The sequence below is a fragment of the Orycteropus afer genome, unplaced genomic scaffold (genome assembly GCF_000298275.1).
Source record: "Orycteropus afer afer isolate SDZICR_OR568_19922 unplaced genomic scaffold, OryAfe1.0 scaffold00038, whole genome shotgun sequence".
NCBI classification, from domain to species: domain Eukaryota; kingdom Metazoa; phylum Chordata; class Mammalia; order Tubulidentata; family Orycteropodidae; genus Orycteropus; species Orycteropus afer.
In genome coordinates this window covers 1,414,655-1,428,811 of record NW_006921625.1, presented here as the reverse complement: position 1 = coordinate 1,428,811, position 14,157 = coordinate 1,414,655, and the positions used below count along the sequence as shown (strand labels likewise).

Sequence of the window (14,157 nt, the reverse complement as noted above, 5' to 3'; positions counted from 1 at the left end):
AAAAAAAAAAAAAAAAAACCCAACTTTGGTGAATCATACAGTTATCAATTTAAAATGAATACAATGATATCACAATATCCTGGAGACATCTGACATCCCTGCCTGGTTTCACATTTCTAAAATTTAGGGGAGGAGACGTGAAAATGTCCACTTTAAAGTTAAAAAAAAAAAAAAAAAAAAAGAACTCAACTATGTGGATCATGATAAATTATGGGTAACACCGCACAGGATGGAACTCTGCAACACTCGATCGTGCTCATGCAGAATCTGTTCAGAGACAGAGAGGTTGTTGTTCAGACAGAACAAGGGGATACTGTGTGGTTAAAAATCAGGAAAGGTGTGCATCAAGGCTATATCCTTTCATCAAACTTATCCAATCTGATCAAGTAATTGGAGAAGCTGGACTATATGAAGAACAAGGCATCAGAATTAGAAGAAGACTCATTAACAAATCTGCTTTCGATGTGCAGATGACACAACCTTGCTTGCTGAAAATGAAGACCTGAAGCACTTACTGATGAAGATCAAACACTAGTCTATAGTATGGATTACACCTCAACATAAAGAAAACAGAAATCCTCACTAGTGGGCCAATAAGCAACATCATTATAAATAAAGACTGAAGTTGTCAAGGATGTCATTTTACTTGGATCCATAATCAATGCCCATGGAAGCAACAGTCAAGAAATCCAATGACGAAGAATAAAACAAAACAAAATGAAATATATTGCATCGGACCAATATGCTGCAAAAGACCTCTTTAGAGTGTAAAAAAGCAAAGATGTCACTTTGAAGACTAAGGTGTGCCTGATCCAAACCATGGTGTTTTCAATTGCCTCATATGCATGCAAAAGATGGACAATGAATAAGGAAGACTGAAGAAGAATTGGTGCCTTTGAAGTATGGTGCTGGCAAAGAATACTGAATATACCACAGACGAACACACAAATCTATCTTGGAAGAAGAATAGCCCAAATGGTCCTTGCAAGTGAGGATGGTGAGACTTCATCTCTCCTATTTTGGACATGTTACCATGAGGAAACAGTCCCTGGAGAAGGATATCATACTTGGCAAAGTCAGTGAAAAAGAGGAAGACCGTCATGAGATGGACTGACCCGCAGCTGCAACAATGGGCTCAAGCACAGCACTGACTGTGAGGTTATGTGGGACCAGACAGTGTTTTGTTCTGTTTTATCTATGGTCGATGAGTCAGAGCCAACTCGGCAACTCAATGGCACCTACTAAGTAAATGGAACACAGGCAAGTTCAAGAGGATAATTACGTTCATGTCAAAGTGGGAAGAAAAAGCAAAAAATTTACATATACATCTGGTGTCAGATGCATGTTAAAAGTTATCTAACAGACAATGTAATACACTTGTGAAAAGGACTGTCTTTAGAAGTGGGATTATGGGTGTTCTTCACCTTTTTCATTTTCAAAATTCTGCACCTAACCATATAATTAAGTCAGGGGAAAACCTTTAAAAAATTTCTAGAATACAGTACCAAAACCAATCAAATATGTGCACCAGGCCAGTCTTAAAGCCCAACAGCCAAAAGCAGCTGGCCCCTGCCTGGACATCATGGCAGGGCTCCAGCCCCCAGGCCAACAGCCACCCAGTGAGCTCTGCATGCTTCCGGAGCCTGGCTGCTCAGGCAGGGCAGCATGCTCCAGGAGACCGGTGAGAGCAAGGACTCCCCGCTTCCCTTGCATCACAGGCTGTGGCATACCCATCAAATTTATTTAAGTGGCCACTTGCCTTGGTTCTTTGGAAAAACAGCTTGGGAGGTTCTCCCCTTAGCCCTGAGGAGTTGTTACCAATGCCCTAAGTTCTCTGCATCAGCAACCAGAGGTGAGGAGGGCTCCCCAGTTCTTTTCTACCCCACAGCATTTGTGACTTTTGCCCAGGAGGGTTGGTTGAGTTTCCTGAGTAAGCTGTAAATGACTGGATGGCTTGGTACTTTTGGTCATGAGAAGACCTGAGTGACCACTGGTGTCCTGGGCAACTGAAGACTGGCTGAACTCTGGTCTGGTGAAGCAGCCCCACCTAGACCTGCAGATGAGGACATAAAGTGGCTGAAATGGGCTTGAGAGACTTCTTGGTCTAGAGAGAAAGCTGCTGCCTAGGAGCTGGGAAGGCACAGAAGCAGAGCCCCGTGGGAGCCGTGTGGTCCCAAAGCTGTCACAGTGGCTGTGAGCCAGGCCAGTCACCCACTGGCCACCGGAGGAAGACAGAGCACTAGCTGAGAGAGCTGCCTTGGAGATGTCCCAATGGATGACTCGTCTGCTCCAGGAACCCTCTGTCCTGACCTGACCTGCACTGAAAAAGGGAGGCATGTGTGGCCTCCACCTCAGGGACCCTCTGGAGCCACCTGAGTGCTTCCAGGTGACCTATACCTTCCTAATACACCACGCAACTCTGAGAGAGGCCTGTGAGTTCTGTGTGGCTGCTGCAACGAATTCTCAAACCCTGCAGAGAAGCAGAGCTGTGGGGACACGGGAAGCCAGTGATCCACCTGACATCTGCCTCCCAGGACAGGGCTGCTGGTCCCGATCCCTATGCCTGATAATCCTTGCTCTCAGGCCTCGAGGAACACAGCACAGGAGGGGCTGTGAAGCACTGACCATGAACCTGTGCTTCCCTAGGGCTGCCGCTGAATGAACATGGAGGGACCCTGACTATGTGTTTACAGTGCTGTGTGAAGCACCACTGGGGAGAGGTGAGTGGACGCAGCACAGCTCCTCCGCCTCCTGTCGGGAGGGAAACAGAATACTGAAGGCACAGCAGCAGGCCTGCCGCAACACCACCCTCAGAGGCTGGGGGCCCCACCACTAGCTACAAGCTTGACAGGAAGAAAACACTCAGACAATGCTTTCTGAGTGAACGTTAGAAAAACAGTTTCAAATGTGGAAGTAACCAAGCCATTAGCCACTAGCCCATAACCACCTAAGCACCAGATAGCCACTGGATGTTAAGAAAGGCCTAGCTGTAGTTTCTGGCAAGTAACTGCAAGGCCTAGTAAGAAGGGACCCCAAGAATCAAATCCCAGGCACCATGGTAGAGTGGCCCCAAGAGGCCATGTAGGTTGGCTAATGCAGGGCTCACCCAAGAGCTTTCAGATACCAAAACCCAGCCAATCGACAGCCAAGAGAAGCACACAGTCACCTGTTCACTTACCTTCCTGCAGCAGCTTCCCACTCTTCCACACCATACAAGAGGACCCCCACCACCACCACCCAATTATAACCCCAGGTAGCTGTGGGGACACTGGGAGCCAGGAGGGACCCACTCCGTGTCCTGCCCTGAGCGCAACATGAAGCCCATGTTTGGGGGATGTCTCCATTCTACACAGTTATAAAACAGAAAGACAAGAGCCCCTCAAACCCAAACTTGACTCCATTCCATTCGAAGCACCACTGAAGAAATGGACAATAAGTGCCCACGTGGGCTCACCTGCGAGTGCTCCCCACCCCCCCCCGGCCCCGCCTCACCTGCGAGCTGTTCTTTTCTCCAATGCTGTGGGCATCTGTCTCAGCTCTATTCGTATCCTGTGGTGTCTGTGAGCGAGGCGGACTTTAGAGCCGCATGGACAAGTGGGGAAGAGCAGAAGACCTTGTTAGACGCCACAACCCCAAAGGCAGGGAGATGTCCCCTCAGGGAACAGGGAGGCTCTGGTCCTGTGGCAACTCCACTCCCACCCAGCACCTGGCAAGGACCAGTGCATTCCTCACGTTCTGACGGTTCTACTGTTTGCAGCCAAGCCTGACAGGAGTCAACCAGCCCATCTACCAGGGAAAAGACACAACTACCCATAAGGGGCCGGTTTACCCAGCCCACGGCATCACCACCATTTAATAGAAGCCTGACCCTTGGCCCTCTCAACCATGCTGCTTGGGTTCTGATCACTTGGAAGTGCTACCAACCGGACGCACCCACCCCGATGGCAACCCGCACTGCTGAGGTACGTGAGGGAGTGTCTCAGACTTGGGGTTCGGGACACCCAACCTCTTAAAGCTTGCTGACGTGACGGGACACGACCGGTGGGCCGTGTTGCCTGCTGCTAGGCCTCAGCCCGGCTGCAGGTCACATCCTCCCACCACAGTGCAAGGACAACTCTAACATGACCTACAGAGAAGAAACCCACCATCAGTACAGATCCCACAGGCACTGAACGTGGGCCTGTCTCCTCAGGAAGCCAGCATGTGCACTGTCACCAGAGGCTAGCCCCTCACCTGTCACAGTGGGAGCTCTTGGAGCTACTCCGTCCAGACTCATGCTGGGCATCCAGCAGTATTTTCTCCAGATCACCATTATAAATGGAAACCGAGGCTGGGATACCACTTCCATTCCCGCTATTGCTGAAGTGCAGCTCCACCCACGAGCCTGTTGGAGACAAAACAAATGGCTTGGTTGGACCCGCCCATTCCCAAGAGGTCAACAGCAGAACACACCTCAAGCCCTGTTTTAACCACTAGGCCCATTCCTGGCAGCCGGCACCACAGTAAATGGCACACATGTCATCCCTTCCTACAGAGTGTATGCAGCAAGCCCACTTGGTACAGTTCAGATAGTTCATCAGTTTACCCCTTCCCATTTCTTGATACTTAGTATCAAGCAGATGTGCAATAAACATACTAGACTGACCAGAATTCGACTGCCCAGGATGTTTTCCTGCACTAAACTTTTAGAAGAAGTTATCATCAACAAAAGCTTAAGAGTTCAAAACAAAACAAAAAGGTCAAAAAGAAAACGAAAAAAAAAGTTTAAACATATCCTATACTTCAAAATATAAGATCACACACTGACCCTGAGGCCCTACAAAATTCCCATTCATGATAGCTATTCTGTTTCCAAGGAGCTCTGGTGGCACAATGGTAAAGGCATTTGGCTGCTAACCAAAAGGTCAGCAGTTTGAACCCACCAGCTGCTCCACAGGAGAAAGATGAGGTGGTCTGCTTAATCAGTCTCTGATTTCAGCTTAGTCAGCTTTTACTCTTCTTCTAGTCAAAACATAGGATCTGATGTCTTGTCTAAATAGAAACAGAATAAAAAAACCAGACACATTGCTGTCAAGTCGATTCCGACTCACAGTGCCCCTAGAGGACAGAGTAGGGCCCCATAGGGTTTCCAAGGCTGTAATCTTTATGGAGGGAGCTATAGAGGGCCACCAGAGCCCTTCTGTATGGAGCGCTCCCTCCATAAAGATTGTATTAAAAACTGATACTTGTTCTTAGGTACCCCTAACATACTGCTCCTATTCAGATAGACTTACAGATTCAGAGAATGTCTTCGCATCACGCAACCTACTTATTAAATTAACACACAAGAAAAAGCCATGTCCTACAGTGAAAGCCAGTCTGGGTCTCTGAGCCCCACTAAGTGGAGTTCATTTTACCCAAGTGTGTTCACTGTGTCTCACAGACTGTGCTACACTGAAGGCAGTGACCTGAGGGGCTTGCCTGCTTAGGGGAGACATTCTAAAGGGGAGAGTGGTAGTTGTGTGTTAATTTGGCTGGGCAGCTGGATGTAGTTATTCCCCATGATGAGACCAGTAATCAACTCCATGGCGGAATCTACTGTGAGCAGTCAAGCAGCTGCCTCAAGGATGTGATCTGCTTCCAGTACATAAGACGCTTTGAGAAAGGTCTCCACAGTTTTTTGGCACACTTAGACCCTGTATGTAGCCAAGTCTTCATTCGGCAGCCTGCCATGTTATCTGCCAACCTTGGGACTGTCTCTGGACTTGAACTAGTGGCTTGCCGTATTGTGTGATAATCTTGGGACTGTGCTGTTTTATTTGTTGCCCTTGAGTTTGTCAGCCTCCGCAGTCAACAGCTGTCTAAGACAAGCCTCCAGCTTCAGTGGGCCAGGGGCAAGAGACAGAGCTGAAGCCCAAGGTCGAGGGGCTTTCACCCAACCCCTAGAGTTGGCACTCTGAACTCGGACTTCTAGTCTCCTAAACGGTAAGAGAATAAACCCCTGTTTGTTAAAGCCATCCATTTGTGGTACTTCTGTCATAGCAGCACTAGAAAACCAAAACAAGGACCCACAATGCTACAATGAAGAAGGGGCTAAGAAGCCGTGCCTGTGTGGGGGTAGGGGCAAAAGATGAAGAGAAAGGACAATTTACGCAGAGGGGTACAAACACTAACCCTAACCAGACTCCTGAAGGTGCTACAAGGGTAGGGTTCCAGGGGCTGAGGCGGGGCCCAAAGGCAAAGCCCAAAGGTTCACCCAATCCCACAGACCACAGGGGGCTTTGTCCATGTTGTTGTACTGTTTTGTTTTTTCTTTTTTTGGGGCTGTGTAAAATTTCACTGTGCCACTCTGTGAGCTTCCGAGTCACTTCCAGTCTGTGACCACTGCCAATAATGCCTCTGTAACCATTCTTGTTTCCCAGGGCCCATGAGAATATTAGTTCCTGGTGGCTGCTATGACATATTACCACAAACCTAGTGGCTTCAAACAAGTGAAATTTATTCTCTGACAGTACTGCAGGCTCAGGGTCTGAAACTGAAGTGTCAGCAGAGCCACAGTCCCCCCAAAGGAAGAATCTGCTCTTGTCTCTTTCAACCTCTAATAGCTTCAGGAAGTCACTCGTCTCTCCCCCGTCTCTGTATCTCCCACTGCCTCTCTTACAGGACACTTGTGAGGGCAGCTGGGGTCCACCAGGTAATCCAGGATTATGGATATCAGAATCCTTAGCCTAATCACTTCTGCAAGGAGCCTTTTTTTCAAATGAGGTTAACACTCACAGGTGCCAGGAGTCTGACATATTCTGGGGGACATTTTCAGCCTCCCACAATGTGCACATACTTCTGCTGGAATTGTTGCTAGAAGTGGGACTGCTGGATTAAAAGGGAATAAATACATCTACGGTCAATGCCATTAGACAATGCCACTGGAGTGTGGTTTACCAATGCAGCCAGGTCAACTGACAATACTTCCAATTACAAACCAGTGCCAGTTCCTGTTGCTTCACACCCTTGCCAACTTGGTTGATTTAATCACTCTTTAATCTTAGCCATCCTAATGGGTGTGTAGTGACAACTTGTGGTGGCTTAGTTTGCATTTCTTGGATTTCTGATGAGGTTGAACACTTTCTCCAAAGTTTGCTGCCTATTTGGATATCACCTGTTGGGAATTCCTATTAAAATCTTAACTCTCTTTCTTACTGGTTTATCAATCTTTCTCTTCGTAAGAGTTCTATATTCCAGATCCAAGCCATACAATTCAATTTAACGTGTTGCAGTGAAAACACGCACACTGGCATAACTCTTCCCTCTCCTGATGATGTCTTCTGATGAGCAGTCCTTGATTTTAATTCAGTCCAAGTCTGTCATGTCTTCCTTTCTCAACCAGTGCTCTTGTATCCTCTCTAAAAAAAATCTGCTAAGCTAAGGTCAGGAAGATATACTATGCTAAGGTCAGGAAGAGATACTGTATTATCTTCAGAAAGCTTTATGTTTTGCTTTCCACACTGAGATCTACAACCCACCCGAATTAATTTTTGTGTATGATCTGAAACAGAGGTTAAGTTGTTCGTACAGATACCCAACTGTCTAGCACCCTTTACTGAAAAGGTTATCTTTCCCCATCTGCTCTGTGGTGCCTGCCTTGTCATCAATCAAGTGTGCATGTATCACAGGTTCATTTCTGGGTCCAGCATGGTTTCTCTCTTTTGTGTGGCAACTCCATTGTCTATAGCAAATCTGTCTGTAACAGACACTGGCAGCACATGGATGAGACTGCAGTAGGAAGAGGAGCAGGCAGACGACAAAAGAATATTTACGTACTAAAAAACTCAATCAACTAATTTTGTAGTCACTGTAATTTTATTAAGTACAATAATGATCACCCTGAGCTGCTACTCTGTCCCTACACCAACACACCACAATACACCACCATGCAATTAGGGGGAAGGAGCAGACTGTTAATCACTCCATTATGTTCACTGGAAAGTCAAGGCAGCCCTCACAATTTTCTAACACACTATACATCTCTTTTGAAACTCTTAGCCCAGCCTAAGCCACATGCAGAATACATCCTATGAATCTGAAAAAAGCAAACTGAAGGCCCTGCAATGAGATATGGATCTGCAGCTGCATCAACGGGCTCCTAGTTAACTGCTTACAGAATGATCACACAAGCTCTCAAATGATGCATGACTTTCCTATTAACCTCCCAGTTTACTCCACGCTGGCCTGGACCTACACAGTCAAAGCCAGGTGTTGATTTTGGAGCCTGCAGCTCCCTAAGTGAGGAAGCCTAGACACCATGCCCCCAGAGGCTGAGATGAGTCCCACAGTGCTAACTATGCTTTCAAGTACCCTGACATTGATGCCCCCATCACAAGGCTGGAACATGAGGATCCTTCATTTCCCTCCTTTCCTGGAGTTCAAGATGACATTCCAACAAATAAGCTTTGGCCTAGTGGCCCAAACCAATGACACAGCCCCTGCTTTGGGCACTGTTCCATGTTTCTAACTCAATCTATGTTTCTCAGACTCTGGGCCTGGCTTCACTTAGTTGACAAAGCTAGAGCGTTCCCCAGATCTTGTACGGTGCATGGCACAAGTGCATCACACAGAGAAGGAGTAGCCTCCTCAAAATGCATCAGAGTAAAAAACTGACCCAACAGCACCGAATGACAGCAGCAGCAAACAGCCTTCAAAGAAGAAAAATATCATTCAGAAGTATGTATGGCAAAAGGCTGTGGATTCAAAAGCTTTATTCCAAGGAATGACTTAACAAAGAACAAGAGTATTATTATTAACTTGCCACTACTATGCACAGAAAGTACACTTTCTGGAAAATGAAGAAAATTTATGCTGTCAACCTGCTTTTATCTTATAAATAATAACATTAACTTTCAAGCAAGAAAAATGGGTCCCAAGGTTGCTTACCAATGCTAGAAAACTGCCTCATGATCACAATTATTTCAAATAACTTTGGTTATCTGAAAGGAATGATGCTGTTTTCTAAGGCAAACCCTCATTCCTAGCATCATTTTATGTTCTGCTTTTCCTCTGTCTCCCTCACTTGCTTCAATTTTACCTTGCTAACAATGACACAGGAGCTCTGGTAGCGTAGTGCCTAAGGCACTTGACTGCTAACCAGAAGGCTGGCGGTTCAAACCCACCAGCCACTCCTCAGAAGGAAGATGGGGCAATCTACTTCCTTAGTGATACTGCCTTGGAAACCCAAGGAGGGGTCACTATGATCGGGTCTGACTTGACAGTACATAACAACAACAACAACGACACACACATAAAAGTCAATCTTAACTCTTCCCTGACCAAGGGAGATGAGAGTCACAGAAAGCCTAGACTATGAATATTATTTAAATCGTATTATAAGAAAAATGACAAATCCGCAGGGGACATCAAGCTCAATTGGTATAACATACTACACAAAACACTGTTCCACCTCCTACTTTGGCAAGTAATGACTAGGATCTCAGCTTGCAAGCAGCCATCTAGATGCAGCGATGCGTCTCTCCTCATCCAGAGCAAAGAAGAATGAAGAAAACCAAAAATTCATGGAAACAATTAGTCCAAGTGACTGATACAACATGTGATCCGCAGCCTATACGACTGAGACCAGAAGAACTAGATGGTGCCCTGCTACCACTGTCAACCACTTGGAGGGGGATCTATGTATAAAAACCACACAGATATCTAGGAACACTAGAAATAAAAGTGTTATTCAAAAATGGTACTAAGTCAACTGATCAGTCATATGGAAAATAATTTAGATTCCTTCCTGCCTCTATTTGGGGAAAAAAAAAATCCCGGGGGAAAACACATATGACCAATTTCTTTTTTTTTAAAATCACCAAAGGTTCTAAACAGTCAATCTACCCAGGCACAGAATAAACTGTCAATAAAGACGTGAAAAGATGCTCATATTCACTATGGGAAAAATGCAAATAAACATATAAAGGAAGTAACATTTTATACCCACCACCCTGACAAAAATTAGAAAGAACTATAACCACAACTGGTAGTAGCAATATGGGGAAAAGCACTGTCAACCACTACTGACGGAAATGTGAAGTGCTAAGACCTTTTGGAAAAATAACCTGGGGACATCTACTATAATAAAAAATTCATTCAATAAAGTATTTTTACATCAAAAAAAGAAAAAAGAAAAGTGACAAATCGATCTTGGAGATCAAATATAATCTAAAATTTTTGGATTCACAACCCATTCTTAGTTTCATTTATTGTGTCACTTTGTTAAATAAGTATATTTTGTATAAATATATATCATACATACTTACACACATATACATACCTACATATATACATGTTGTTCTCACGTGTTGAACAGTTCTGACTCATAGTAACCAACATACAACAGAACAAAACATTGGCCTAGTCCTGTGCCATCCTCAGTCGCTGCTAAACTTGGGTATATTGTCGCAGCCACTCTGTCAATCTTTGCCCACTCACTACTTTACCAAGCATGCTGTCCATCCCTCCTAATAACACACCCATCCTCACTTCCAAGGAGCATTCTGGCTGTGCTTCTTCCAAGACAGATTTTGTTTGTTCTTCTGGCAGTCCATGGTACATTCAAAATTCTTCAAATGCATCAATTCTTCATCAGTGTTCCTTTATTCATTGTCCAACTTTCATGTGTATATGAGGCAACTGAAACACCATGGTTTGGGTCAGGTGCACCCTAGTTTTCCAAGGGACATCTTTACATTACCAGGCTTCTCAGAGATGCCTCTGGATAGGGTCAAACCACCAGCCTTTTGGTTGTAGCCGATCACTTAACCATTTGCACCACACAGGGACTCGTGTTTTTGTGTGTGTGTGTGTATCCTGACCTCTAGCTTCTGAGTGCCCAAAAATCAGTTCCTACCTCAGTTGTGCCCAACTCCAGGAATCCCTTAGCATCACTGTCCTTTCTCCCACTTCCACTCCTCAGCACACACTGGTTAACCTAGAGCTTGCAGAATTAGGTTGAGTGTAAACCCAGGGCCCCCGCTCTACCGAAATCTGGGGCAGCCCTTCTCAACCCTGGCTGTGAAGGCATAAATGCCTGTGGTGCCTTTTCAGAATTCCTCACAAGGCTGCCCCCACCCCCTCTGAAAATTCTCATTCAGAATGCTGGGGTACTAGGGTAGAACCATACAGGTAGTGGTGATGTTGTGCACCAAGGCTGGAAACAACTGGCTAGGGAAGTGATGGGCACGCAGACAACTTACGAGAGAGCAGGACAAACATCAGAACAGAGGGATGCCCGTGATGTTGTGTGTGGCATCACAAAGGACAAGTTTAGAGGCAGAGGGGCAACTAATTAATCCTGGAGGGCTCCAAGGCCACCATAATCACCCAGAGGGCTTCTTCACTCAGAGAAACTGCTGTTCTTACATCTCTGAGGTTACCTAGGAGGTATAAAAGAGACTCAACTGGCAAATGGATTAATAATATAAAATCAACTGTGTACAAGATTTTGGTGACTGGTGTCATCTCTACCAAGAGGAATTGATTCACCTCAACTGTTCTGCTGGGCTGGGCTGTGGAAGGCTCCACATAGCCCACTGGCATTTTGAGGAGCCCCTGAAGTTTTCTTGTTGCTGCCTGCCATCTTTAGGGTAAATTTCCTCCCAAATTTATTTTTCACTTAATCCCTAGGACTCATTTTGACCATCTGTAAAATGTAGCGTGGGGTTAGAGTCTAGACCCCCTCCCTTCCAGTTCTCAAACTGCAAGATGCTGTACCTTCCTTCCAAGAGACATACTGAGGTGCAGTGAATTACTTGGTATGGCTTTTCTAGCCACAGTCTTTGTGACTCCGATTGTATTACTGGGTGGGACCATGCAAATAAGGGTGTAGAACTCTGATGTTGGGATTGGTTAGTTTTATCACTCTGCAAGGCTTAAAATGAGCCGTCCTATAGGCAGAGAGAGGATCTCACTGCCATCAAGAGAGAACAGCTGGAGGTGAAGTGGAACATGTCCTTGGACTCGAGATCCACTGGACCTCCTTGCCTGAGAGACATCCCAGCGGAGAGATGGTGGCAGTGGAATCAAGAGGCATGAGACAGAGCAGCAGGCTTATCTAGCTCACAGAGGCAGAGGCCAGGATGAAGGCCAAGGGCCAGCGAGGCATGTCTGAGGACACAGCAGCAGGGAGACTGTCCTGACTGAAGAATTGTATCCTAAGTGCATTCCTGAACCTGAAGCCTGTTACTTCCCTAATAAAGTCCATAATCTTGAGTACTATCTACGTTCTGTGTGGCCACTGCAACGAATTCTCAAACCCAGCAGAGAAGTAGTGTGCCATGGAAGGGATGGTTGGTGTCAAAACTGGAAAAAAGGCTGGAGGATGATGGCATGTCTGGCCTCACAGGAATAAGCCTTGGGCTGCTGATGGTGAGTCTGTCTTCCTTTTGTCAAGTTAGAGGAGAGATTAGAAAATGCCGCCTCCATGTCCTCATGTCCTTTTTGCACATAAAATTTCTCATCCTAACAGTTTCCCCCAGTAGACTACCTAAGACAACAAAACCATCTGACTCTCTGCAGTTCAGCAGTAAGTAAAGAGCTGGGCTCTTGTGACATGACATTCTACTTTCTCAGAGGAAATGGGCAAGTCTCAAGATTCTGTTCTGAAATGTGTGGGTTCTTCTGGAAGTTAAGTCCACCTCTACTAGCCCCCACCCCACCCCAAATGCTACCTAAGGAGAAAGAAAAAAGGGGTCAGTAGCTTCAATGAATGGAGCAAGAGGCTAAAAAGGAAAGCAATCAAGTTTGCAGTCTAGTAACTCCTCTGGGGAAACAGTTTGTCACAAAGGATCCAAGCTAAGAACTGTTGGCTCTTCTGACTGTGGGTCTGCTACCGGGGGTCCTCAGTTCTCCCTTCAAAGGTAAAGAAGGGGGAATAAAATCAGAACAGAGCAGGACAAATGCTGCTCAGCTGTGGATTCAAGCCCTGATTCCCATTTCTTAGGGCAGTTGTATGGTCCCATGTGACTCACTGGGCTGGATGGCGAGCCAGTGTCCTGCTGCACGTACACTCAGAAAATGGCCCACAGAATCCTTGCCTGAGTTTCCACTGTGTGTAACCATCTTTTTATAGACAAAGCAAAACAGAAAAACAAACAAAAACCTTTTAACTCCTGAACTGGCCATCTAGTGCCCCCAATGACTCAGCAGTCTGCTTTGTAAGTCAGCTAAAGGCTATCTCATTGCCCTCCTCCCCTGGAGTCAGTGGGATTGTTCCAGAGACTCTAAATTTGAGGTCTAATGTCTGAATCAATAAGTGAAATATTCAATGTTAGAAAGGAAGTAATTTGTTACAAAAAGGGTGTTTTTAGGGTAAACAATGAAGGCGAAATATTTGCAAAACATCTCCGGGATCTTACATGATGAGAAAATACAGGGGAAATAAATTCCCTTAATCTTTTTCAAAGAAGGAATTAATCAACATTTAAATTTAAAAAGAATAATCTGAATTGCAAGATCTTTGAAAATGCAGTTGTCATTTTTAAATACATACTATACAATGTGTAAGGCTAAGTTTTGCCTAGTAAAACTTTGTTCTCAGTAATAAAGAAAATTTAATTAGCAGCTCAGTAATTTATGCAAATAACTCAAGGTCTTTATCAAAGGTGTAATTAGTCCTCTCCAAAGTTTATTTACATGCTCATTGGTTTACCTATAGTCAACAGGGTGGGAAGGAAAAAAGCCAACTGTGCACAGCTTTGCCCTGAGGGTGCAGTGGTTAATGGAAAGGTCAGCTGTTTGAAACCCACCAGCTGCTCCCAGAGAAAAGGATTAGGTAGTCTGCTTCCAGAAAGATCTGCAATCTTAGAAACCTTATGGGACCATGCTACTCTGTTCCATGAGTTGGAAGTGAATGATGGCAATGGGTTTGGTGTGGGTTTTTTGGTTGTTGGGTTAAGAGTGTAGGTTTTGCAAGCAGACCCACCTGCTGTGGTCTCAATTTTACTATCTCCTTAGCTGTGTGAATTGTTGTTGTTATTTGCCATCCAGTCAGCCAGACTCATAGCAACCCCTCCTTGGGTTTCTGAGGCAGCATCAGTATCACTACGGAAGTAGGATTGCCCAACCTTCCTTCCGAGGAGTGGCTGGTGGGTTTGAACCGCCAGCCTTCTGGTTAGCAGTCAAGTGCCTTAG

The 14,157-nt window shown here is 45.5% G+C and overlaps 1 protein-coding gene across 1 annotated transcript in view; it reads right to left on the bottom strand.

Moving 5' to 3' along the window:
* BNIP3 (BCL2 interacting protein 3) overlaps positions 1 to 14,157 on the bottom strand; it is a 22,627-nt gene that overhangs the window by 6,602 nt on the left and 1,868 nt on the right. The window contains exons 2-3 of the mRNA XM_042780402.1: positions 4,234 to 4,384; positions 3,493 to 3,574 (exon numbers count right to left, since the gene is read on the bottom strand). Coding sequence (XP_042636336.1) covers positions 3,493 to 3,574; positions 4,234 to 4,384 — 233 coding nt within the window. The remainder of the gene's footprint in view (positions 1 to 3,492; positions 3,575 to 4,233; positions 4,385 to 14,157) is intronic.